At 32.3% G+C, this 27,660-nt stretch overlaps 1 protein-coding gene and 1 long non-coding RNA gene across 2 annotated transcripts; one reads left to right on the top strand and one right to left on the bottom strand.

Annotated features, from left to right (window-relative positions):
- Positions 1-248: 248 nt before the first annotated feature.
- On the bottom strand, positions 249-24,915 carry LOC140046425 (uncharacterized). Its single transcript, XR_011844783.1, has 3 exons — positions 24,747-24,915; positions 3,485-3,579; positions 249-279 (listed from the first exon to the last, which is right to left on the bottom strand). It is a non-coding gene; the product is annotated as an uncharacterized lncRNA (long non-coding RNA).
- On the top strand, positions 12,441-27,064 carry LOC140046424 (hematopoietically-expressed homeobox protein HHEX homolog). The gene is made up of 4 exons (XM_072091070.1): positions 12,441-13,068; positions 17,319-17,503; positions 19,892-19,942; positions 25,516-27,064. The coding sequence occupies exons 1-4, from the start codon at positions 12,600-12,602 to the stop codon at positions 25,726-25,728; spliced, it is 918 nt and encodes a 305-aa protein (XP_071947171.1). The 5' UTR covers positions 12,441-12,599; the 3' UTR covers positions 25,729-27,064.
- The last annotated feature ends 596 nt before the right edge of the window (positions 27,065-27,660 follow it).

Here is a 27,660-nt window from a genome sequence, read left to right as displayed (position 1 = left end):
CGCAGTGACGTATTGCGTAATCACAAGTGGGAACCGACGACGCAATAGTGCTGCCGCTTTTTGATTTCACGCAGGAGGCGGGGGAAAACACAATTATTTAAAGGGCATTTTCTTACGTTGCGTAGGTTGCGTTACGTTGCGTCGCTAGTGGGAACCAAGCTTTAGCTGTAAAATTCTACCGTACCGTATATTTGTGTCGAACTGTGTAGATATTGAGAGATTTCGGTCACTCTTAAGTTCCTCATGCGTGGGTTTTTTGCGTTTGATAAGAACATTAGTCTACAATAAAAACAAAATAAAAACAACATGACTTTATGATTTTATTTAAGAAAAATCTGTAATTCATCAAATTCTATAGACATTGTACCGAAATATGCTGGCATCATCGCGTGCGATTGTTGACTATAATCAACTAAATTTCCTCTGCATGTATTTTAAACCATGATTTCAATTATAGGTGTCAATCAATGAAAGGAAATACTGAAACTTCACTATAAATATGAATGCAAAATATGTGAAATATGATCAATGATATACCATATCATAACTATTGTAACTCGCGCAAGAAGTCGTTGCACGCACGCGGGTGAGTTAAAGCAGTAAGGTCAATAACAAAAACGCGAAAGGTAGTTATTTTTTTATATAGATTTCATTTTTAGTAACGTATAAGTAAAGCTTTTCAAAATGGTCCATGCATTTACATGGTTTAAAAGTAATTAAAGTAAAACATAGACATTTATCATCACAGGTTCAAAGGAAATATTAAAGTATATAATTATATGCTAAATCAGAGAATATTATGATTATATGGTGGCTATCTGACCATTCATTTAGGCATTCTATTTTTAGGAATATTACGTAATTATTGAGAGCACTTCCTTCAAAGATTTTAAAATCTATTTTTAGATAAAGATGACATATTATTTTCCGAATTGTTTTCCTTTCATTGTTTTCGACAAAGTAGCTAGGTTGGTAAGGTATAAAATGAGATTAATTCCAAGGACCAATTAATTGCCAATTATGGAACACTAGATGCCCACTTCAACTTTCCAATCTCTCTTGTTCCTGCGATGAAAGATACAATATAAATAATTCTCATTAATAATGTACCGTATTGGTCAACGGTCACCCAATTTCGATATTAATACCATAATAGTCCCACCCGAGAATTACGTCAGAGTAGGGCAAAAACATCTGACCAATTACCATAATAATCGTTATCATTATTAATATCATAATCGTATTCGAATATAATCGAAAATTTCAGCATGATAAACAAAACGAAAATGGGCACTTTTGGTGTTTGTAAATACGAATGAATGAAATATGAATTGTTTTTTTTTTATTTTAGCAGTGGTCCGTCTGCCACTAGAGTTTTACTCCAAAATTTATTATCGGGGAATAAATTCCACTAACTCAATGTTGTTTCATCAAAGAAGAAAGACATTTTCAGTTTCATAAAAAAAAACACCATTTTCTCGTTTTAATTTACACCTTCCGAAACTGATAGGTCGCCGCATGTCCCTGTAAAAAAAATACAGTGACCCTGAAATACTCGTCACATGTTCTCTGTTTATCCTGGTCATGTCGTTCCAAAATCGAAAGCTCGTTATTAATGTTTATCTCGTTCAACATCAATTGCCAGAACCATATACTATTTATAATATAGTTTACTTCCTTGTCTATTTCAATAACTATTTCAAACACTATTTCAATCATTATTTCACTCACTATTTCAATCATTCTTTTAATCACTATTTCAATCACTATTTCAATCCCTATTTCAATCACAATTCAATCATTAATTCAATCATTCCAATCATTATTCAAATCATTATCTCAATCACTATTTCAATCATGATTTCAATCACTATTTCAATCATTATTTCAATCATAATTTTAATTACTATTTCAATCACTATTTCAATCACTATTTCCCTCATTATTTCAATCATTCTTTCAATCACTATTTCAATAACTATTTTAATAACTATTTCAATCACTATTTCAACCACTATTTCACTCATTATTTCAATCATTATTTCAATCATTATTTCAATCATTCTTTCAATCACCTTTTCAATCACTATTTCAATCATTCTTTCAATCACTATTTCAATCACTATTTCAATCATTCTTTTAATTATTCTTTCAATCACTATTTCAATCAATATTTCAATCACTATTTCAATCATTCTTTCAATCACTATTTCAATCATTCTTATCATTATTCAAATCATTAATTCAATAACTATTTCAATCATTATCTCAATCACTATTTTAATCAAGATTTCAATCACTATTTCAATCATTATTTCAATCATTATTTCAATCTTTCTCTCAATCACTATTTGAATCACTATTTGAATCGCTATTTCAATCATTCTTTCAATCACTATTTCAATCACTATTTCAATCATTCTTTCAATCACTATTTCAATCACTATTTCAATCACTATTTCAATCATTCTTTCAATCATTCTTTCAATAGTTCTTTCAATCACTATTTCAATCAATATTGTCAGAAAACTCTATTTGTTTATGATTTAAAAACTACCTATTTCATTCACTAATGCCAAAATACTAATCGTTGGTGTTTTATATAGGTTAATTCCTTGTCTATTTTATTTACTTTTCCAGTCATTATTGCAATAAATATGTTAATCGATAATGCAACTAATCGTAATCGTAGTTTACTGTATATTTCAATCATTATTTCAATCCCTATTTCCAGAACCATATGATTTGTTGGTTTAAATAGTTTAATTCCTTGTTTATTTCATGTACTTTTTCAATCATTATTTCAATACATATTTCAATCAATAATGCAACTAATCGTAATTGTGGTTTACTGTATATTTCAATAATTATTTCAATCACTATTGCCAGAACCATACGATTTGATGGTGGTTTAAATAGTTTAATTCCTTGTCTAATTCAATCATTCTTATTGTACATTTCAGCCAATAGCATCTGTGTTATAGGAAGTTAATATTCATTAATCATACTTGGATGGTCGACAATCGAACATGATATGTTTAGGCCAAATGTTGTATTATATTATACATGGGCCGAAGTAATGATAGGTTTGAAAATAAAACCAAAATAATTAGTAAAACTGTTGGTTTCCAATACGATTATATTCAATATCAATACAATTGTATTGTAAATTCGTGTATTTCTTTGTATAGAGATATTATAGTTCACTAATATATTTATGTTTATGCCAAAAGCTCCTGCGTTTGAATTAGTTGACAGCAGCATGCAAAGTTTAAGATATTTTCTCTTTCTTGGAACTTTGCAGTAATTTTTTAATTCAATTTCGGCGATTATTGGTTCTGTATCAATTAATTTCCAATAGCGGCAAATTTCGTGATATCACATCACATGAGACGCTGTATGTCGGAATTTTCCTATGATACTGGAGAGATGTGGAGATACAGCACCGAGAATTGGGTGAATAATTCATACATTATGATCTTACCTCCGTATTCGTTTGTCTATTGTATTATTAAGTTGAATTGTCGTCAATTGTCCGTCAAGAATAATAGATGGTTCGACTGATGAGAATGATATACCCTATAAAGGAAATAACATAAAAATCAAAGAAAGATTAATATACCTTTATTATCTAATAATATTACATTCGGTTGATAATCAACATTTCAAAATGGCATGCAGATCGTTTTGAAGTAGGCAATCAACCGCAAAATTAAAAGCCTAATAAATGTATTATATAATTTAATACATGGATATTGGTTTTCAATTAAATTTTAATGACCTAGTTAAGTTACGACCTTAATTTGTATCGGTACGGAAAGTCTGGGTTTTTATTACACCAATTATGAGTAATTGTGCTTATCAGAACACACTTTGTTTAAAGGCGTCTAATAATTGATGTTTGCCCATTTTACGTCATTGTTAGGCCCTACTTTATACTATAGTGCATATTCGAATAATCGCAAATAATTTTCGGGCCAGATTTGACCCCACGACCTCCAAATCACTAGCATGTTTAAAATTGTCGAAAAATTAAATAATGTAATACCACATTTCGAAAAATGTAATTAGGCCAAATTCGTTTTATAGTCCTATTACGGATATACGATGTCATGGTGAAAAGGTGGTATTTATGGGTACATTGTAAAAACCAACAATGTCCTTCTTTACCACGCAAAGGAATCCCACATCTGGCCTTCGTAGTCACTCGGCGCCCTGCGTTTCCGACACACGTACGATTCGGTTTTATGACGTCAGACTATAATAGTACAATCCGGTGGTGCCATTTATTATTCTGTCATGGTCCGGTTTGAGAGTATGTTATTGGTTGTGTTAGCTTCAACCCACAGATTTACAATATTATCGGTGCTATCAATATACATATAACATCGAGATAGAATAATTTTAATATCTACCAAACCTTTCAATCTTAGATTATAACTTTAAAAACGTTTATACAATGTCTCCCGACGCGCCCATACTACAAGAGAGACTCATGGTATGTAAATTAGATTACATTCCAACGCACGCCACCAACCGATTCAATAACACCAACGCGGAAAAACTTTTGATCCGTGACAATATATTACTAACTAACTAACTTATATTATGACTAAACTATTACTTTGTTTGTCAACTTTTTAGAAATAGTGTGGATAAATGGTGATTTAAAAAGGGGACTTTTGTTTGCTTTTTATTCGCTTTTTATTCGAGTGGAGGTATTGTTAGTCTAAAAAAATATCCTAATTCTACAGGAGATTCAGATGGCGCCAATTGGTCAAGCAGTTCACTTCCGTTAGATTAAACTAAATAGTATTATCATCGCCATCATTAAAACCATCAAAATACAATGAACGAAAAAAACTGATATCTTAAACAATATGACTTGACAATATAAACTGTATGGGATTAATGGGTTTTCTTGACCCATGTCATGGAACCCATTGGCACTCATTGTCCGGAATTAAAGTCTAGGTCGAATACTTTCCTTAAGAATTTACAACTTAAATAAAAGATAAAGAGATTAATATGAACGAATATTACGAATTATAAGACGTTAGGCCACTATGTAAATTTAAAATAAAATTAATTACAAAAAAGAATCAACCATTACAAAACAAATAACTGAAAAATACAAGAAACAGCAAAGAGCAGGAAATTACACAAAAAAAACAAGAATATTGTAAAAAATACGATTTTAAAATAATAAAAACAAAAAAACAAAACGAGCAATAGGGTAAACACATTTAAACTTTATTTTTATCACGCACGTGGTCATCATTATATAAATGTGCACGTAATATTCCGGTGTCTTTTATAAACGCGCACGTAGTGTAAATATTGGGTGATAGTATCCTTTAGGTCATACATTGCTCATTATATTTGCCTGCGTAAGCCTATACCATGGACCTATAAATTAGAAGTTAAAATTTAGAAGGAACGTAGCAATACGGTAAACACATTTAAACTCTATTTTTAATGCACACGTGGTCATCATTATATACATGTGCACGTGATATTCCAGTACGGCCTTTTTATAAACGCGCACACGTAGCCTAAATATTGGATGATAACATCTAGGTCATAAAATTGAATTTGCCTGCGTATAGTATGCAGACTAATATAACACAAGTTCAACTTCAAATATGTATGTTTCTAATAGTTGACTTGTCAAAACAATAATGTTGAATCTGTGTATGATTTGTCTAATTAAGGGCATTGCTTGTAGCGTCACGCACGGATGCCAAGCGAAGGACCGGTTTCCGATGAATTTTTCCTGTGTAAGTTTATACCTGCACTCTGCCATGTCAGAGCCTATCCGAGCGTGCAAGTTTAAACTAAAACAGTCATTGCTAGTTCTTTTAATCTAAAAACAAACATTTAAAAATTATATATTTTATCTTTCTGTTAAATTACCGCTTTAATGAGTAATCTGATACAGTTAATTCGATATTTGTATTTATAGGCCTAAGCATTTTTGGAACATCGTCGGTGACGTTTGCGTATAATTTACGTAATTTTGCACGTGCTCGCGCACTAATTGTAGTGACACAATGAAAAGGTACATCTTGCGTACAAATGATGCTGATATGGAAGAACCTTTGTTAAGACATTTTCGGAACCCAACTAAGTGTGGGATGGGATATCCGCTGAATAGGGTTTGTCACAGAGTTGAAATAGAACTATACACTTCCCACGTTCGTTTTGCAAGATGTGTACCCTAAATAGGAGTGTTCCAAATGAGGGGTTCTGATACATGGGGGGACTTGTATCTGTCTGCGTACCCTCAACGAAAGCTCCATACCAACGTTTTTGTTGCAGACACGCGCTGTTTTTATGTATAATAATAGTATCTTTAATATCATATTGTTCGTCGGCTGATTTATTAAACTGTACAAGCTGTCTTTCATCGCAAACTACGGCTCATACTTGGCTACTTAATCAGTAAATTTTCACCGCTCCAACAGGTTTTTCTTGTTCTCTTTCAAGTACCATACCGCAGTTGTACGAAGAGCTTCCTGGTTTCTATTAAATGAAGTGACTTAACATAAGATAATAATCTAAATGAAGGAAGTGTTAATAAAATACGTATTAAGCAACTATCTTCTTGAAACTACCAAACTGATGTATGCCAATTTGTTTTGACGGTTTAACCAATCAACGCAAGATAGCAATAATTAATGTATTTTTTTATTACTATTCATAAGTCGATAAATACGCCCGTACGTGTGTCAAGACAAGAGAGAACGATTCAATTAGGACCTATAATAACACAGTAATATGAACGCTTCTTCTAGTGTTTATATCGATAAAAACAGTTTCCATACTGTACGAATGGAATTATAGACTCATTTTAATACACAGGCTGATAATCAGCATGGCTAGGCACATATAAAAAATATTGTTGACGTCAAAACATACCGTAAAAAATTAAAATGTCCTAAATTGTCAACGAAACACAAAAATAAACAACATTGGAACATGTAAATATTCTAACCAATCGCTATCTCGTATAGTTAATTATCAATACGCGCATTGTTTCATAAGCGAATGTGATTGGCCAGTAACATTCCACCAATCAGCTACGCGCTTCAATTACCAATGTTAAAACTTTGATAAAGATTGGTAAGTACAAGTTAAATTATTCGGAGCAGCCAATATTAATTAAATCTTAATTAATGTTATTAAATACTGTTTTCTAATTAATATTACGTGTATTAATTTTATCATATTCTAACATTTACACTGGAAAAAGAAACTTATATGTTTGGTAATTAAGTACGCTGTTAATGTATTATAACTCACTGCGGTTTACGGTTGCTTGTTGGCATTAAGGTCCACCGTTTTAAGTAGGCAATCTAGAGAGATGATTCGAATATTGACTAATTAATATGATTCGAAATTTCCGCATAGTTCTACTTTTAAATTATAAGCAGAGAAAGAGAAAATAAAAGAGTCCTTTTATCGGATCAATTGATTAGGCGGTTTGACACGAATTTTAAGAGCCTCATTATGTGTTTGCGAATTAAACTTGCTAAAAATTGTTTTCATGACATTTTTAGATGTACTGTCAGATACGATGCTATGTGTTGCATTTCGTCTCGTACAGTCTATATACTATAATCATGTGCTAGGGGTCTTTAGGGAATATAATTTTAAACGAATATACTCTATGTGATGTTATCCACTCACGCGATATGAACTATGATAAGCAGATGTCCCATTACTAGTTCGTTTTCTACGTACAGATCGGACGTAGCGTGTATGCAGAAATTACATCCCACTAGAAACTGTACAGAAATTTGCTTGGTTTTGACGCTTTGGCGACATAACATTACCCTATTGAGAAATAACTATTAATCATACTCGCTAATCATGAAATGGAATGATTTGCATTTATATATCTCCTTGACTTGTTCTTTGCACTTTTTCACTCTCTATGTACAGATCGAAGAGGCTCTAGTTATGTTTCTCAAGGTTTTATTCCAGGCTTACTGTCGCCAGTGAAACTCCAGACTTTTTATACTGAAGGAAACGTCATATAAGACCCAGAAGTCCAGTGCCTTGCCTCCCTCAACGGCCTGTGCGTGAGAGTCTAGAATTAGTCAGGGAGTGGTTGTAATTTCTACGTAGTCATGGAGTCCGTTTTGACTTGGAGGACTGGTTGTCCTAACTTGCGCTGCTTGTCTCTGGGGTTTCAATGATTGGAAGCTTAGTAATAATTGCTGAATAGCCGCCAATTGCCGCCAATATATCCTGTTTGAATCAGAGCCTAGGCGACAATATAGCGCGTTGCTAAGTCCTTCTTCAAGGCCAAACTACGTTTCTTTCCTGTGTTAGCTTTACGTTACCCTGTTTAAGCACAAGCTTACAAGCTCAACTTTGAACAGCTCTTCTTAAAGTATCTTGCTGACGGAATAGAATCACTGCTAGGAGGAAAATAAATTCTAAAGATTGTAACTTTTCAATTTAGTAGGAAGTAATTATGCGTTGATTAGTATAGGTAAGAATAAATACACTACAGTTAAAGAGATGATATGCCATTGACAAATGGGAAACATTTAAAAAAAAAAAACACTTTCAAGGGCAGGCCACTGGAGTAGTTTCCGTTTTCTCGCGGTATTCCTATCAGAAATCGCAAATTTCCGCTATTACATTTGAAAAAACCCGATGCTTCCTTTAAAATACTCAGTTCTCTATTATCGTATCACGAAGCTTTTAACAGAGGTATCATTTCCTTTCTTCACCCGTTTGTCAAATCAGTAATGACAGAAACAACACAATCGATTTTATCTTAAACAGGATGATTTATGCAATCCATTTACTTTCTAGTAGCAATTTACTAATACGGTGTTATATAGCTAACTTGTTCCTCTACGTCCTGTGCCTGGTTGCCAGGTCTGGAAGATAAGCACTCAAACGATTTTTAATCTATGACGACACTGATTTATATTGATGCGTAATTAACATGTTCCGTAGTTAAAAAGAAGATTCCATTACACATGACTACCCTGTGGACTATTATCGTTCAACTGGGCTAACATTATTTATAATGTTAACATCAACTTTCCGCACTTAAATTTTAACATAATATTGTGCTTTGTGTTTGTTTGCGCGGGTAATGAGTTTATCCTATTTTACTATAAATATAAAGTTAAATGTTAGACCATTTAATGTACCTGCTTAGTTACTTTAACACTAAACTGTGACTGTGACTTTAATATAAAAGCGGGTTGGAAGAAAAGCGAAATTTTATTTTAACGAAATTATTTAGTGGATATTTTAATATCGATAAATATTTGGTAGAACAAACGTAAAACACCGCCAGCTAAAATGCTAAATGAAGAAAAGAACGGGTTTCATATTTGAAAAAAAAAAACCTTCGTACGATCAGAATACGAACATTTTTATAGAATACTTAGAGCATCTGTAAACCAGAAGAGAAAATCAGAATGTCCATTCTATAAGATAAAAACATAGGTAGTATTTAGGATAATATTTTTGATTTGGATCTGCATTATTCGATAAACTAAACATGATATCTATATTCAAAGCAGTAAACAAATAAATTAATAATAATAAACATCATTGATATAATCATACACCAACTAATATGTTGCAATAATATATTGAATTTTTCAACCAAATAGGCAATAAATACTAACAATTATATACATAATATAGATGTTAATAACTAATAAAAACAAATATAAACCTCATTAGTGATAACAACCGTTAAACTGAATATAATGCATAATTTGAACTGTAATAATAATAATATATAAATATGTAAATACAATTAAAGATAACAATATACTCTCAGATTGTTGCTATTTCCACTTTAAAATATCGGTATATTTCTTTTTCGATATTATTCTTATTATTATAGAGAGAATATATAGTTTAATTACAATTATTAAAAAATTCAGTGGATTGAAAATTCCATTTACCAGTAAGAAGAGTTTTACTTATTCGTTATTAACCTTATTTTAAATACAGACATTTTGAACGTACAAAAGTTTTATATATTTATATTGAATCAACTTAGCCTAAACTGAATAATAGGAGGCCTACATTTCACCAAATGAAAATAATCAAACAATATCGGTATTTTATGTGGACAATTAGTAATGTGTTCTTAGAATTTTTTTCATCTATTTTATTGGTAAAAATAATTATTTAAAAAAATATTTGTAAAAATAATTATTTCTAAACCCATTTGTTTTGAATATTTCGTTACATTTCACTAAGCTGAAAATAATCAAAAAATATCGGTATGTTAAAAAAAAACCATTTATTTATTATTCATCTATTTTGTTGGTAAACATTATTATTTGTAAGAATATTTGTAAAAATAATAATTTTAAACCCATTTGTTTTGAATATTTCATAACATTAATAAATACGTAAATTTTAAATTAAATGCCAATTATAATATGCTCATAAAGATTGTTTCTGTGATTGATGGCCATTGCTTATTTAATTTGGGATCCACCCCGGCTCTTATTGTATAGCCATTGTTATCTAACATTGGCAGCCATTGTTATTGGCCTATTGTATTTCTGACGTATGTTTGCAGCTATCAATCAATCAATCATTTATGGTAACAACCCAATAAAGTAAAAACGTAAGATTAAATTGTTTTTCTATTAATTGTTACCATTGTCTTTTTATCTGGGATTTTGTTAATCCAGGAAAACTGACGGAAATCTATCCTTTCCGTGAACACATATTTTAATCATCTTAATAGATTACCATTTAAAAAAATGAATATTACATCATATTTTCTATCTATATTTATTTATTTATTTTATTTATTACCATCTTTACTGAGGGTAGCCTATCCATTTCCTAATTAATAGAACTGATCATTCAGGGCCCTCGATAAAACATACATACAGTACAACACATAACATATTTAATATTCAAATGAAATAATATAGGCCTATAAATAGAATTATTTATTTATTTGAAATAAATTTAAGAGCATATTTTTTAAAACATAAACACTATCAAATTTAAGGATTTAAAAAAATAAATAAAAAAACATTTCTTATAACAGTAGTTTAAAATTATCATTTTTCTATTTATAAAGTTAGGTTTAGCTCAAATCGTATATATAACATGCGTCTACAACGAATAATACCAGATTGAAAATAAATGTTAAATACTGTACTCTTTTAATGTTGCTATTTTCTATGTATAATATATTATATTTGTGTGAACGATCCGAGTAAAGAGCAGTTATCCTCTTTGGAATCATGGCTTACATACTACTGGCAAATTGTGTACTTTTTTAACTTGACGAATAAATATTATAAACTTTTTTTTTATAGGCCTAATGTTGTTCTTCGATATTCAATGTTTGCTTTATATCCTCTTCGTAATGAATGGTGTGGTATTTCACGGCGCCTCTAATTTTTTCCAGTCAAAAACGCAATTGTCATTTAACTGAACAATATGTCTTACATTAAACACGTAGAAATAAATTACTTAACTATTTCTCCATGCATTAAATGATAAATTAGCACACGAATATTCAGTAATAATTCGGAAATTGAGAAAATATCCTCGAAATAGTGCTGCGTGTGACACTAATACAATTAATTGACAGTCGTTATGTTAATTACAACTGTCTTCACTTGTAATTGATCGATCTATTTTTGACAAAACGATATTATAAATACTGTATATAGTTGTTTGTTACATTCTATTTAAGCCGATTCACGGTACTATATCATATGATTTACAGTATCATAGGCCAAGTGTTTTAATACAGTATCACATATGCATCACATGCCTGTATCAAAGGCTATACAGTAAGCCTTACTTAATCAAGGTATAATATAAAACAATTAAAAATTAAATAATAATAAAGCATTATTATATGACACATAATATAAGACACTTTACTATATAGTATTGCTTATAATACTGAACAAATTATGCCAAAGTGTGGAGATATAGGCCTAGAATTTACAGAGAATCCGTGCCATTTTTTTGTTTGTAAAAAACTTTTATAATAATGTTACTGTATATATGTTATATTTTAATAATAATCGTCGATTCGCTTGCATAATAAAATACGATGTGATGATACGTTACTCACTCTCCTAAATCTCGACTAGGCCTACGCAATCAAAAATTCTATTTTCCTCTCAATTGCTATTATTTAGTATGTTTGTTTGTTTATCATTGTTTCAACTCGTTCCTCTCAATTATCAGCGATTGCTAACATTTTTTTCTAGCCTCTAAAAAGCCAAGGTCGACATAATATCAACAAGTGGGCGGAGACATTCCCATATTTGGACAAGCACGCAATCACGTGTTCACAAACTTTCCGAAGCTCAACCATTCACCGGATAGCAAACGGTTCTCAGTGTTCATGCATATTAATAACTTTTCTTGTTTAAACCACTCCCGTTAGTACATGCACTTGATTAGTCTAGTGCGAAGAAAGGTCTATTCTCAAACAGAAAGTTGACTTGGTTGGGACTGGTCAATCGTTTGGTCAATACAGTATCAAGTCTATTTTGAAGTTTGCATTGATCGCTTGGGTTTTTGTATATCTTTCTTTCTTTGCATTTTCCAGGCTTATAATGTCGACGATTCCATACCCACCACCCAGCGTGACGGCATCATGTGGTGGGGGACCCCTCATGATGAACCCCGTATCTTCTATCGTAGCCCCCACCCCAGTGCAACCGAGCATCGCACAGGCCACACACCACCAGGCAGTTGGACACACGCCGTTTTATATAGATAATATTCTTGGACGTCAGGCCTACAACTTAGGCCCAGCAAGACCAACACCAACGTTACCGCCAAGTGCTAATTTCAATGGTAGTTACTCCAACACCGGAGGCATACAGTACCAGAACAGTTGCCAAAGAAATTCCTATTACGAACAGTCTTTACCATCACCAGCTTTAACTTCTCCAACTCAGGCAATGACGTCTCCTTCTCCATTAAGTTATAACAACGGATTTTCTGGTCCTTTGTACCCATACCATCGAGCAGACTACCATACACAAACAATCAGAGAAATGCACGATCCATATAACAAAGGTATGTATTTTAAAACCTTATTATTAAAATAACTTACTATTTATTACTATTTATCACGATAGAACCATAAGGGGCCTCGAACAAACAAGGGGAAATATTTATGTTTTTAATTTAACTTTTTTAGGTTTGAAGTTGTCTCCATAATAGGGATTCTACTAAATGTGTGTTTAATATCAAATGTTATGATCTAAAGTATATAATTTTTTTTATATTTTGCAATGATACTCAAAGTAAGTAAAGTGTACAATAGGGTACCAAAATATAACATGAACACTTTTTATATTGTTATAGGTTTTTACTATCGTTTTAACAATATAATATGCCTGTTATCATCTCATTCCTATTTTTAATATTTAATTATCAATATGATCATTATTTTTCGTTATCTTTTATCATAAACATTTGTAATCAAAGTTATGTTTTGCAATGTAGGAATCACGGTATAAGGTCTATATACTTGTTTTTCAAGGAATATTATTATCGTTCTACAAACAATAGCGCGCTTTGTTTATAAGGAAATAATTAGTCAATTGTTTGTGTAATATATGCAATATTAATTTTGATGGTATCAACATCCGACATAGCCAAGCTACTTACAAAAGCTGTCGATTGTTATTTGCCAATACTTCACAAAAGCATTGTTATATAACAGAATATTATTGATCTACTTTGGTAATTAACATTTTATATACTGTAATAATTCATGAATACTTTATTTGGGATGGACACAAATACTTTATATTATCATGATTATTTTATCAAATTAAATGCAATCATTCAAATATTCAAAGTCAGGTACATTTTACAATGTACAATATTCTAATTATTCCATGTTCACACAATTTAAAATTTAACAAAAACAATTAATTGGGACCTTATTTTATTAAAAACGACATTTTGTTAGAAATGATGGCCATGCTCAGACAGCAACGGTAACATACATTAGTTCAAGCATGGACCTTATTATAGATCCATGATTCAAGAAACAGTTATAGCCTAAAACTTATCTATTTATCCATTCATCTCTCTTATGGATGACGAAATTATAATTAATATAAATACAACTGTTGTAATAATAATATCAATGTTAAATGCTTAAAGAAATGTGTTAATCCCTATGCTTATTTAATACAAATTAGGAAGATAACACATAACATTATGTTTTCGATGATTTAGATTGGGAGAGAAATTAGGTCATATGTCATATTTTTTTCTCCAGGGTCATAATTTATATCATTTTTAATAATTCCTTCATGTTTATGTTATATGATATTTTACAGTTTTAAAAAATTCTTTGTGGCAGGCCGTGGGTGCGTGTGTGTTTCCTCTCATTAAATTATTATGTAGCTTCCTTGTTTAAAAAAACGCTTTAAAACAAAGACAAACTTACAGGTTTTAGTTACTTTACGTTTTAGTATTCTGTTAAAATGACATTAATCATTTTGGAAAAGAAAATGTGATTTTTTCAGATGGTAATGATAATATATCAATATTATTAATAATTTAATACAAATATAATTTTAAACATGCCCTTAAAATAATAATCATATCAAATGAAGGAGGTGGGTGTATTAATAAGAAGCAATAAATAAAGATGATATTGATGAGCTTTAGTTTAAATTACTTATTGTTATGGTGGTGGAGTGGTTAGTATGTTAATTGTTTACGTATATTGATTCATTTTCACCTTATTTATATTAGGCCCTGTTTGTATAAAACAGTTTTAATATTACATACGTTATGATTATTTGTTAGATCCAGGTGCCGACTAAATTTCCGCATCATTGATTTCAAATAAATAATAAAAGAAAACAAAAATGTATAAGTGGTTGAGGAGTACCGCAATAGGGTATAATCATACTGGTTTGAGCCTTTAACAAGACAACAATAGCTAACTTATCCAGGATATTGCGAATAATATCTAAAGGTCCCATTGGCGCTATGATAGGAGATTCAATCTGATCAGATTTACGAAGTAATGATCAATATCGAACGTATTACTCATTGATTGGCGATGGGTTAATCGTCAGTAAATTCTCATAAATCGTAAATAATCTTCGATGGTCGCGTTCTACCAAGAAAATTAATAGAACTTGCATAATGCATATGATTTCCCTATTTCAGCTATTCATGTCCATATTAGTTATTGAATAAGCTTATTTAACGTATTGTGTCTGTAATCTGGGAGATTAGTACATGTTTTATAGTTTCCTGCCTTTACCAGTCAATGCCTCTTATCAGCTAGGCCCATTTGGCTTACAACAGTCTAAGAAACTTCGCCAGCTGCGCCCTAGCGTTTCCGTTATGCTCCCTGGACAGGAAACGTTTCCACACCTCTTGGTTGATCTTCTCTTTTAAACATGGCCCAGGATGTCAGTAAAAGCCATCAATGTGGGAAAGAACTAACTGTAAGATTAGCAACTGTACATTGAACTCGTTCGGATATTGTATAGTGGTTTGAATAGAAGGCGGTTTTTCTTTATACTGGTTCACCTATTTAAAATGCAATGTATTTAGCATATCCGAAGGGGTAACCACCAGTCAGCCAGGCTGCAATGCTAAGCACTTTTCCTGAATCCGGGACAAAAGTACCCATGTTAGTAACCGCAAAGAAAAAAAAAATTAACAATACAATTCCACTGAAAGTTTAACAAGGCAGGTGGCATCCCAACAAAAATAGCCTTAACAGGCTGTATTAACCTATTATTCAGTTATAAATCAGGTTTAAGACGGCAATGATCAAATCTGTAAATCTAATGGGTAAGGACAGATTTGAATAGGCCTATAACAAAATACACCAGTAATAAGGAAATCAATAACACCTATATGAAAAGAGCAATAAAAATCCTAAACAAATATATAAAACCACTAATTAATAAACTAATTGATATTTATATGTCATTTTGACAGTCAAACATCACAATCATGCTTACACAGTACGCCTCACAAAAGAGACGAGGAAAAGGGTAAATAGACATAGGAAAAGGGTAAATAGACATAGCACTTTGGCTAATGACACGAGGAAATCGCGTATTTCAAGCACTCATTAAGGGTGACCGTTAACTTCAATTTGTTTTGGATTCGTTACAGTTTATCAATACACTATCAAACTCTTTTTCTCACTTGCCAAACAAACTCTTTCGCACCTGCTATTTTCAAACTATTTCCACGATGTCCCATATTGGACTCAACTATTATAGGCCTAACCATATATAAAAAGAAAAAAATAATAAGTAAAATATAAGTCCTAAGGCAAATTAATGAAAAAAAAAATAACAATGCTGTTGGTATCAGTGGCTGGGCCTCATTGGAGATACAAAATAAAAAAAGCAAAAAACTAAATCAAAACGATAAACTAAACAGCCAGAAAAATTAGCAGAGCTTTCGGGAAACACTAGTCCTTCATCAGTGCAAGTTAATAATAAGTGAAATGTATATACACACAAATTAAACACCTGTTTTATGATACAAATATAATGCGAATGTATTATATTGTTGGGTTCTATGAAGAGCATAATATTTAATACAGTATTCGATCGACGGTATAACCTTCCTGTATACAGTGGTCTTTTATTGTAAAACACCAATCGAAGAACCGCACATCACAAGAGCGAAAATAATTAACCTTCTGAAAATGCAATTTAATGCTATATTATATCATATAATAGCTTTATATATTACCTCTATTACCTCCTGAAAAATACATAGAGGAATAGTACTCAAGTCCGGATGGTTCCGTTTGCGCTTTAGATTGAAAACAATTTAGACTTATTGATTCATACAATAAATGAAATGATCAATGGTAACGAATTATACAAATATCCTCGTTTTCGTTATTCATTGATTGTTTATCCTCGAAGACTGAATTTAAATTTTTCTAAAATTTGTTGAAAATTTATCTTTAAAATGAGGCGTCACATATTATTCTGTATCATATAATTTGCCTATGATACTACAATCAATTATAGATATATTACTGAGAATAGGCTAAAATAACACATTATATTTATATATATCGACTATTCGATTGGAATTCTTTGTTTAAAAAATTTCTCTAAATTCTTTGAATACAGCCTTTATCATTCCTGACGATGATCAAATAAAGATCGAAACGTTGAATCATTGCTTACATTTCTTATCATTGTATTTGATGATATAAAACTATAGTATCATTAAATCACAACTATAGATATCCATATAATTGTTATTTATAATGTGTTACGTAACATAAATTCTTCTTTTATCTACAGTTTCAGGAAAACCTTTCCTATGGAATCCGTTCATACAAAGACCCCTACACAAACGAAAAGGAGGACAAGTTAGATTCTCTAATGACCAAACAATGGAGTTGGAAAAGAAGTTTGAGAACCAAAAATATTTGTCACCACCAGAACGTAAAAAGTTGGCAAAATTACTGCAACTTAGCGAAAGACAGGTAATTTAAAACAAAACTTGATTCAACTTGAAAACAGCTAATTTTTGTGGGGTGTGGGGATCCGGGCCGCGATTTTTTTTTTCGTACATAAGTTGGGGACCCCTCATGAAACGTCACAAAATAAACATGAATAATTCATCAGTTAAATTTGTTGTTCCGTGTGCACCCAAGCGTGAAATGAAAAGATAAAATCAAAACAGAGAGAATAATTCACAATATCAACATTATCAATGAAGATTAAAGGCACCATTAATAAATATCAAATCACAACCTACAAAAATCATAACAATTCAACCAAATTTAATAAATGCCGCTTTCTCAAATATCGACAGTCTTCCGCAAATTCTCCAACTTACTTAAACTTTAATATTAAAAAAATATGAATTAAACGTACGGGTATCTTAAGCTTGGTTGCCACTAGGACGCAACGCAAAGACGTAGACGCAACGCAAGCGAGTTGACAATGACAAGCGACAGTTCGAATAATCCATCGCTTGTGATTGGACAAATCCCTTAAGCGTGGTTCCCACTAGCGACGCAACGCAAGGACGTAACGCAACGCAAGTGAATTGACCAATCACAAGCGATGGCTTATTTGCTTGTCATTGCTAACTGTCTATAACTTCGCTTGTCATTGGTTAAAACGCTTGCGTTACGTTTACGTCATTGCGTTACGTTCTAGTGGAAACCAAGCTTTACGATGGGTTACGTCGTTGCGTTGCGTCTAGTGGAAACCACGCATTAATTAGCGGTGTAAATGTACAACCCCTTTCTACAGACTTTCGCCATATGAAATTCACTTACGCGTCGCTTACAAAATGAATTCAGTCAGTTGCTTATAATATAATAATACCCCTAAGTGTCCCGAACAAGATCTTAAGTTAACTTAATATCCGTTTTAAAAGTACCCTTTTGTTGGCATATGTTTCATGTTTGCTGTATAATGTAAATGAAGGGAATTGAAAGTTCAGTGATCGTGTCTATTGTTTCTGATAATGAATTACTGTGAATTGATATCCAATAAAGTTTTAATAGACCAAGCTATACAGTTAGATATCATACTTAAGATATTTTTAGAATTTCAAACGAACAGTTATAGACTTTAGGCCTACTTTTAGGCTTAGTAATAAATACAATTAACACAGTAAGAACAAAATAGCATACAACTGCCAACAGACATTTATAACTATATATTTATTCTATAACATTAAACATGAATTGCGTACATGGTAGCACATTTTCACTAGAATGTCATAGAGTACCAGGTCACGTGTTAACTGTGTATGTACCCGCACATTTTTCATTTTGCCCTGTTCGTCACAATAAAAGATTACGGAAGTTAATTAATTGGTGTTATTGTCTGATAGGTGTCAAAAGGGTAAACTCCCTTCATACTTCGTTCATGATCTTTGTTATTGTAATTAGTTAGTACGGTGTGGAAAATTACAACTGCTTAATGATATACAACCTATTCCTCCAAAGACATTTTGTTTTCATACAACAACATCCAGGACTACTACTGCTCATGGTAGGCCTATTAATGTTCCAAAGTAGGCCCCTGTATTTAAATAGTTTTGGCTATCGTTACTAATGTAACCGAGTAACAAACAGGCCTAACCACATTCGAATGAAAGGGTATCACATTTTTTTAAACGAATTTAACATTGTGTTTGTTTCTATACTTCAATTCAATAGTTTTCTCTGCAGTATCCTGTATAGTGATGATGGTCACAATTATTAACTAATTGACACGTTATTGTAATACTTTATTAAGCTTGATTGAATTTGTGAAACGGCCTCCCGTAAAAAACAGTACCCTTTGTACATGAAACGGGCCCGGATTCTTTACTGAGATACAGGAAAGATATTAGAGTTGTAGAAAGGAAGCCACCATAAGCAGATAATTTGTAATTATAGCCTCTGAGTTCCTCTACTAACGAGCAGTTCGAATTGGCGGCTCTTGAATTAGTCCTCGTTTCAACACGTTAGAAAATAGCCTGTGCGTTGAATGATTCTCACAGTTTTGGCGCCAATATTAGTTTAAGGAATTATATATTAAACTGCAATATCCAATTATCTTGTCACGTTATTTAACGCCTATTTAAATAGGTTATATTTCGAGTATTTGGTTATTACGGTTGACGAACACAAAGGAATACAAGAAAATTTGTTATCTTGAAACAAATGAAACTTTTTTTTAGATTGTTTGGCCTGATATGTTCTCAGTTTCTGTTGTTTTTTCGCAATTATGTATCGCTTTCATGTACATTGTATTCATTTGACCTTTGTCTTAATGTTTTTTTAAATTTATAGATGATAGAATTAGTGGTTATTGATAATAAAGCAATTTTAAATAAATGTTTTATATTTGTTTTTTTTTATTTTCAGGTAAAAACATGGTTCCAAAATCGCAGAGCAAAATGGAGACGTTTAAAGCAGGTAACTATTGTTTACATTTTGCTGATGATTTGTAGATAAATAATATTAGACCAGTCGTATTTGAGGTGTAGGTGTCACTTTTTGCAGAATTTACTTCATGTACTTTTTCTGGGGTAATTTTGGCTGTAGAATACGAATATGAATGTTGATCGCGACGGGGAGGGGGCGTTTTTGAGATATGAAGGGTCAAAGGTCAATTTAGGTCAAATAAGTCATTTTATGAAGAGGAAATCGTTTAGATATGTTAAATGCAACAGAAATGTGTTGTCTAGTTGATATAGTCCAAATAAACATCATATCCAAAATTTATCGAAATCGGACACCGGAAAGTGGGTTAATTGGCATAAATTCAAAATGGCCGCCATTTACCATTTGAAGTTCCCATATCTCCTCAACGGTTGGTTTTAGACCACCTAAGTGCATTACGAGTAAATATAAATGTGACATTAAACTTTCAAACTAGCATATTTAAATTACCATATGACGTAACTATGACGTCATAAGGTAGTTGTGACGTCATATATTATGTTATAACTGCTTAAATGACATTATCCTATGCTAAAAAAAATGTAGAAACCGCAGGAAAACAATTTTCTAACATTTTCTTGTTGAAATGAACATGATACGGTCAGACATCAAAAAGGTTAATTAGCATAAATTCAGAATAGCCGCTATATAAATGTGGTATTAAACTTTCCAATTAATATTTAAATTACCATATAACGTACCTATGACGTCATAAGTTAGTAAAGTATGATGTCAAAAGAATGCGCAATTGGCATATTCTAAGAAAAAATATGTTTTAAATCTCATGAAAATAGTAAAACATCCAGGTTAAGATCATCAACTGTGTATCCGCATGGGCTCTATCCCCTCGTCGGGGAGCCTATCCCATATCTGGGAACACAGGTACTTTTTGTCGAGTCGGGGAATACTGTAAAAATCGTTGGCGTTCACTTCGTAGCCTCAGCGCCTAGAAAACCGCGACGTTCCATTGACCGCGAGTACGTCGGAGGGCTATTATGCATTCATTATTGCCAGCTATCCAACTATTAAACAATAGGTACGCACTTGTCTGGCGGTATCCCTTTGTACGAATCGTTCAACGTTGTGTCCAAACGCGTGATATCATATTCCATCCAGGGACCAAAATGTGTCGTAGTATTACTTTCCAGGCGAAGTTTACTGACGGTTACGTTATGTACTGTGTATCGACGTATGCTACAGCAAAAACGAATTATGTTAATCTGATACGTTTGTAATGAGTTTAATGTCGTTTAATTCCACCCTTACCTAAAAGCCATCCTAAATCTGGAGGGGCGAAGCAAATTTGGTTAAATGACACCTCTAGATGGCCGGAAATGGTATACTCTCGCACATAACATTCATGATAAATAGCACCTCTAATTAGTCGGAAAAGACACTCTCATGCAGCATGCTACCAATGAGCAAAACGATCGTATTCGTACCTTTTTTGATCATTCACTTGCGTTCAAGTTCAATGTGAACGTACGTACGTCTAGGGGAATCCCCAAAAAAAGCACTTTGTGTGAGAAGGCAAATTCAATGCTTATTATAGCTCTACCTATATTTATTTACAGCAATTTGAAGAAATTAAATATTAATCAATCTTCTAATAGTAACCCACACTCTAATAATAGTAACCCTCCTTTTAATAGTAATAGTGTAACCCAGTCAATAGTCAATCTATAATAATAACAACCCACTACTCTGATAGTAATAAGGAGATAATGCATGTTGATCTCGGGTGTGGGGAAGGATTGAGTGTTTTTGAGTTTATAAGTTAGTTAGATAGTTAGTTCTGTTCAAACAAATGTGTTTATCCGTACTGTTTTATTATTTTGCTATGAGCTGCTGACCGGAATAGTTGGGGTGGGTTACTATTTTCAAGTAATAGTAACCCACTACTCTAATAGTAATCCCCTTCTAGTAGTAACCCACCCTAAAAAACAATCAAAGAATAATATAATAACCCAGGGTTACAATTAGAAGATTTACGGTATACTTTATGCATGCTGACTGCCGTGATCTAAACAATATAGGTACGTACGCTATTGTCTGGCGGTGTCCTTTGTACGAATCGTTCGTGCCCCAGCTCACTTTATGAGTACGATACACGCATCAATATCACGTTACATCCAGGGATTTCAGGTGAAAATCGGCAATTCATTTGCAACTCGTAAATTTACAGACACGTATCGCTCGACATACGCTCATACAGTGAAGAAGGTATCGAGTTATTCACGAACGAATTTTTCAAATTAACCTTTTGTACTGTGTGGGGCACGTATTTGGAGGATTTTCAGAGATGAGGGTGAGGTATTGGGCATGTCGGGAATGGGGGTTCGCCCGAACCATAAAAACCCCTCTGGCTACGCGCCTGTACATATACATAGAAAATGCAATAGTTCATCATCAAAATACAGTATTACTATTATGGAATCAAACCACCATACACGCAAATTCCACATTTATCAGTTGGTCTTTGACATTTTAAACCATAATTATTATATGATGCTGGCTGTTTATTTTGTAGAATACATTTGGTATGATATAGCCATGTTTATTGGAATTATGTTGGTTCAGGGACAGAGAAACATTGTTTTATGTGATTTTCTACAGCTAGTTCTTTAGGGCAACCTTATTTTCTTTTATTGTTTAAAACATGATCTCAGTCAGAGAGGAAATATGTTCATGCTAGATGCAGCTTTCGTAATAAATAATACATTCAATATCGTTGTAGTATTTTCACAATGTTTCCACCTGAACAATGATGTCACCTGTGAGAAATCGTTGGTTGATAGGGTTGCTGAATGTATTGTTATAATCAGCTGAATATACGGGTAGTAGTACACAGCATTTATTAGATTTATGTATACAAAAATAAATGTTTTAGCTGTAAGACTACACACACGACACCATAATACATCTACACCTACGCTATTATTATGCCAGCTAGTTACTACACCAGTACTAGGCCTAGTAGTATAGTAGTAGCCTACTCTAGAAGCCTGTCAGTAATAATAATATAAGTTCTAGGCCCTTACACCACCTAAAAATCGGGGGGAAAAATTTAAAAACAGTAGTACACATGTTTATGTAAAGCTAGCGCTGCATGCAAAATAAGCTAGAGAAAGATGTTTCATGCATACGGTCACAATACGCTAGGCTAGTAAAAGCCTACCCACTATTCACTTGAGCGAACTTTATATGCTGTCATCGCGGTTTAAACGTCCTTTGTTTACATACGTCGTACGCTGGAAGCATTCATATTCGGGCCTAGACAATATCATTTTTGATCACTGAAAACGCGAAAATGAAAAGTTCTAACTAACTTTATACTACACAGTGTATTACTAAAACAATTTCAGCATATAAAACCGATCAGATTTATAAATTATTTTCACATTTACGTGAATAAAATTAACAGCAACGAAGTCTTTTTTAATCCAATTTACTCATAATTATGTAGAAAGTGCGCCCTCTATTGTCTAAATTTGTTTTATTTTGATTAATTTCGGCTCTCAAAAATCAAGATTTTAAACGTTTATATCTTTAAAAAGCCCCCACGTTAGTCCGATCAACAACCAGATTCGTAATCTACGTCAAAAAATGCACTAGAAAAAGTTGGTTTGGAAAATTCTGCAGAAAAGTGACACCTGCCTCCAGATCCGACTGGTCTATATGTAAACAAATAATGATACAAAATATAAATAATATTACTAAAGCTGAATGTGTTCGAAAGCGTCCGCTTATACGCATGTGTAGAGAGAGATTTTGAAGATAGAAACATGAGTACGCATGCGTATAAGCTAAAGCTTTCGATTCGCGCGTACAAATTCACCTAGTGGGAAATATCAATATTTTCATATAAATCATAAAGTATAATATGGAATTGGAATTTTATCAACTATCAACTCTACATATCTAATTATTCTCTTCAATAAGGAAGTCTTTGAAATGCCGTATGCAGTAATTACATTACTCCACTGATTAACCGAATATTTAACAACATAATGTACTTCAAATAATTTAAATGGAAGAATGTTCTCAATTAAAAACATTCAAATGTTTCTAGTTCCTCTCGTGTAAATGTTAAACCAACTACATCATATTCATGTCGATCCAAATTACCATCACTAAGCAATTTCCGCGTAACGACAATACGCATGCGCAAGTGCATGCGTATTAGTTGAAATTATCAATGAATTCGCACCTTGAGATCTGAATTTTAACATCGGGCCTAGGAAGTGAATTCAACAGGCCACGATGAATGCCAATTTCCGGCGTTTGGCAGTTTTAAACTTTACGGCGCCACTAAGGAGTGTTTCGTGCAGAAGTTTTGGGGAAAGAAATTAAGCGATGTACGCGATTGAATGAGTCAGGACGAACTAAACAGAATAGTTAGTTCATGCTAAGTATGGGGAGGATCATGTTTATATACCGACGGATTATCAATTTGTTCATAAAATTGAAACATTCGGATGCTATACGAGTATCAAATGGCCTTAAAGCTTTCAAAATAAATCATGATATTTTTAACATGGGATCATGTTTTCAAAGAATTGACATTGAATTACGGTATATAGCGTTTGAAATACGTTTTTTGTCTTATTTTATTGAAATTAAATTAGTACTAATACTCCATATCAATCATTTCAATTAAAATATTTTCGCATGAAGCAACCCACAGACTTATGTTTATGCCCGCGGCAATAATACATTGAATAATATAGGCTAACATTGGTTTTCTTGGACAGCACAATTAACTGGATTTACTTACTTGAAATTGGTTTAAAACATCGTTTCTTGTTGGGCCATGGAGTACAGTAACTTCTTTTCAAAGACATTTCTTGATATCCAATTCTCATCTGAAAGCAAAGAAATAAGATTATTATTCAAATCGCCATGTCCTGAATTTGAATTTAAAATAAAACTTGTGGAAATGTCCATATTGTTTGGTTAAATTATTGCATTCTTTATAGATTGATTGGGAGCTATTTAAACATGATAATTGTCCTTGAATTACGAATCAACAAGTTTCTATATAACCCAATGATAATCCTTAATCAGGACATAATTATTTATATAATAATAATATTCTATAACCAATTTATGAGAACAACAACTAGTTACCGTCCAATTAACTCCTCAATTATGAGGTCTATTCTTTCTCGGTTATCAATTCATTATTTACATAATTTGCACATTAAATAATATATATATAGATAATATCACACCTTCTAGTAGTAATACATTTTTAACAATCAAAAGTCGCAAAATACAGCTTTGCAACAGATTTATTATGAGGTTCTTATATAGGCATATAGTATATAATAATATCATAAACATTATGATGTATAACAGAAAACACACTAAACTTGTATTATGGCATAAACAAATTGATGATTTAAAGTGAAGTACAATACCGTATGCATTATTATTATGTAATAGGCATTATAATATTCTTCAATAATTGAACATGTGTCGATCCACCAGTCAGTTAAAAAGAATTATAATCTATAATACATATTTAATCTATATTTTTTTAGGAAAGCCCAACTGGTAAAGATGACTGCAAAGATGAAAAAGATATGTTGAAATCTCTTGACGATCCTCCAACAGATGAATTACTAGGCATAAACGTAGCGGATGAAAACATGAACAATACGTGTAACTATAACAACAACAATTGCAACATCAACAGTATCATAAACGGCTGCCGGACAGATAACTTAGAAATTGATGTTTTAAAAAATGATTGACACTAATGTATTATTGTAATATCAACCAAAGTATGACAAGATACGACAACCACTGCCTCTGTCTGCAGTGCAAACAGACAACCAACTTGTTTTTGAAACGGAGTCTTATCAACGTCATTATTTGACCAAATTTGACAATGTACTGGCATTCCATATATGAAGTTTTGTTAATCCGAGAAAAATAAAACAGTTTGAATCGAGTTCTAAACATGTGGACGATCATTCCATGTACAGAACCTAAAATGTTGTAGAAGAAGAAGCTGTATTTAACATCGTTGCTTTTCCTCAAAGAACCTGGTGGAAGATTTCTAGGTTCATGGCGCTCTCATGAATAATGATAAACATCATTGTAATGGTGTTAATTATTAGTGATGGAAAATAAGCTTGGCTTATTCAAAATAATTCGTACAAATTGTTAACATAAAATGTAAAATCAGTTTGACTTGGTAATAATGGTAATGTTATTTGATGTATCAATTAATTTCTATAAATGGTTGTTCGGATTAGTTAAAAAACTATCCGCAATTTTGTATTTGAATTAGGGCAAAATGCCAACTCATTTAAAGTTTACTCTGTTATCTACCGATATGACCTCCTGGTCTTTTATTGTATGGAAAATCGTTTCGTTGTTAATGCCGAGCTGAATAACATTTCCTTTACGGAAGTCTTTAGGAAGATCGTTACAATGCGTGGTCTATCTTAGCCTCTGTTATGGGAAGGAACATGTATTTTAATTACAATAGAAATTCCATATACAGTACTTTGAATATTCCAGCAACTTAGGCTGTGATGAGCCTGAAATAGTAATATAGGCCAAATCATTGAGGATTTTCTGATTGTTTAGGTATTTTTGGTCATCAACACATTAATCTTTTCGTCAAAAGTAAATTATGTTGACCCATTGAAACAGTTTTCTATAATAATTAATCAAATCAATCGGTAGTATAAAAAAAAGTATTAATGTATTGAATTTAACATTTTAAATTGCTTTAACCATAGAATATAATATCTTTACAGTATGATATACCGTAGCCTTAAAAAAACTCGACCCATTAAGCGCCCTCTACCGTATTTATACAGCATCCTTATGCATATTTGATTTATGTTATTGATTTGAAAAGTTTCAGTTAGTTAAGAAACTGATAATATGATACAACAACCAAATATCATTGACACTCAGGCCTTAAAGACGTTTTTATTTTTGTTGTGTATGTTGTACATAGTTTACTATTGAGTTGTTACATATTTTGATTTTGTTTTTATTCTTGTTGTATACACGCTATGTGTTGTGCAATGCAGTATTGTATTTGCAATAAAATGTACAGTTTTGAATTAAGATTGTTGTATATTTGTTATGGAACTGGGGTATTATAATCATTAAGCTTGGTTCCCACTAGAACGTAACGCAAGGACGTAAACGCAACGCAAGCGTTTATAAGCTTGGTTCCCACTAGAACGTAAGGCAAGGACGTAAACGCAACGCAAGCATTTATAAGCTTGGTTCCCACTAGAACGTAACGCAAGGACGTAAACGCAACGCAAGCGTTTTAACCACTGACAAGCGAAGTTATAGACAGTTAGCAATCACAAGCGAATAAGCCATCGCTTGTGATTGGTCAATTCATGTGCGTTGCGTTACGTCCTTGCGTTGCGTCGCTAGTGGGAACCACGCTTTAGAAATGATGCTGACGTAGTGATTAGGTGTTTTCAAAAATTGTGTTTATAACGAAGATGTTGACGATGACGAAATTGGTGATGACATCAAGATGTTATTAATGATAAAGATTGTGTTGATGATGATTTTGTTGTTGACGCAAATGTTGTTGATTCAAAGGTGAATACTAAATGATGAAATTATGTTGATGACGAATATGTTGTTGAAGATGACGAAGATGTTGTTGATGAAGACGAATAATTATTATGTTGTTGATT

This window comes from Antedon mediterranea, chromosome 4 (genome assembly GCF_964355755.1).
Source record: "Antedon mediterranea chromosome 4, ecAntMedi1.1, whole genome shotgun sequence".
Lineage (NCBI taxonomy): Eukaryota > Metazoa > Echinodermata > Crinoidea > Comatulida > Antedonidae > Antedon > Antedon mediterranea.
The sequence above is the reverse complement of the archived record's forward strand: the minus strand, read 5'-3'. Positions and strand labels throughout refer to the sequence as shown.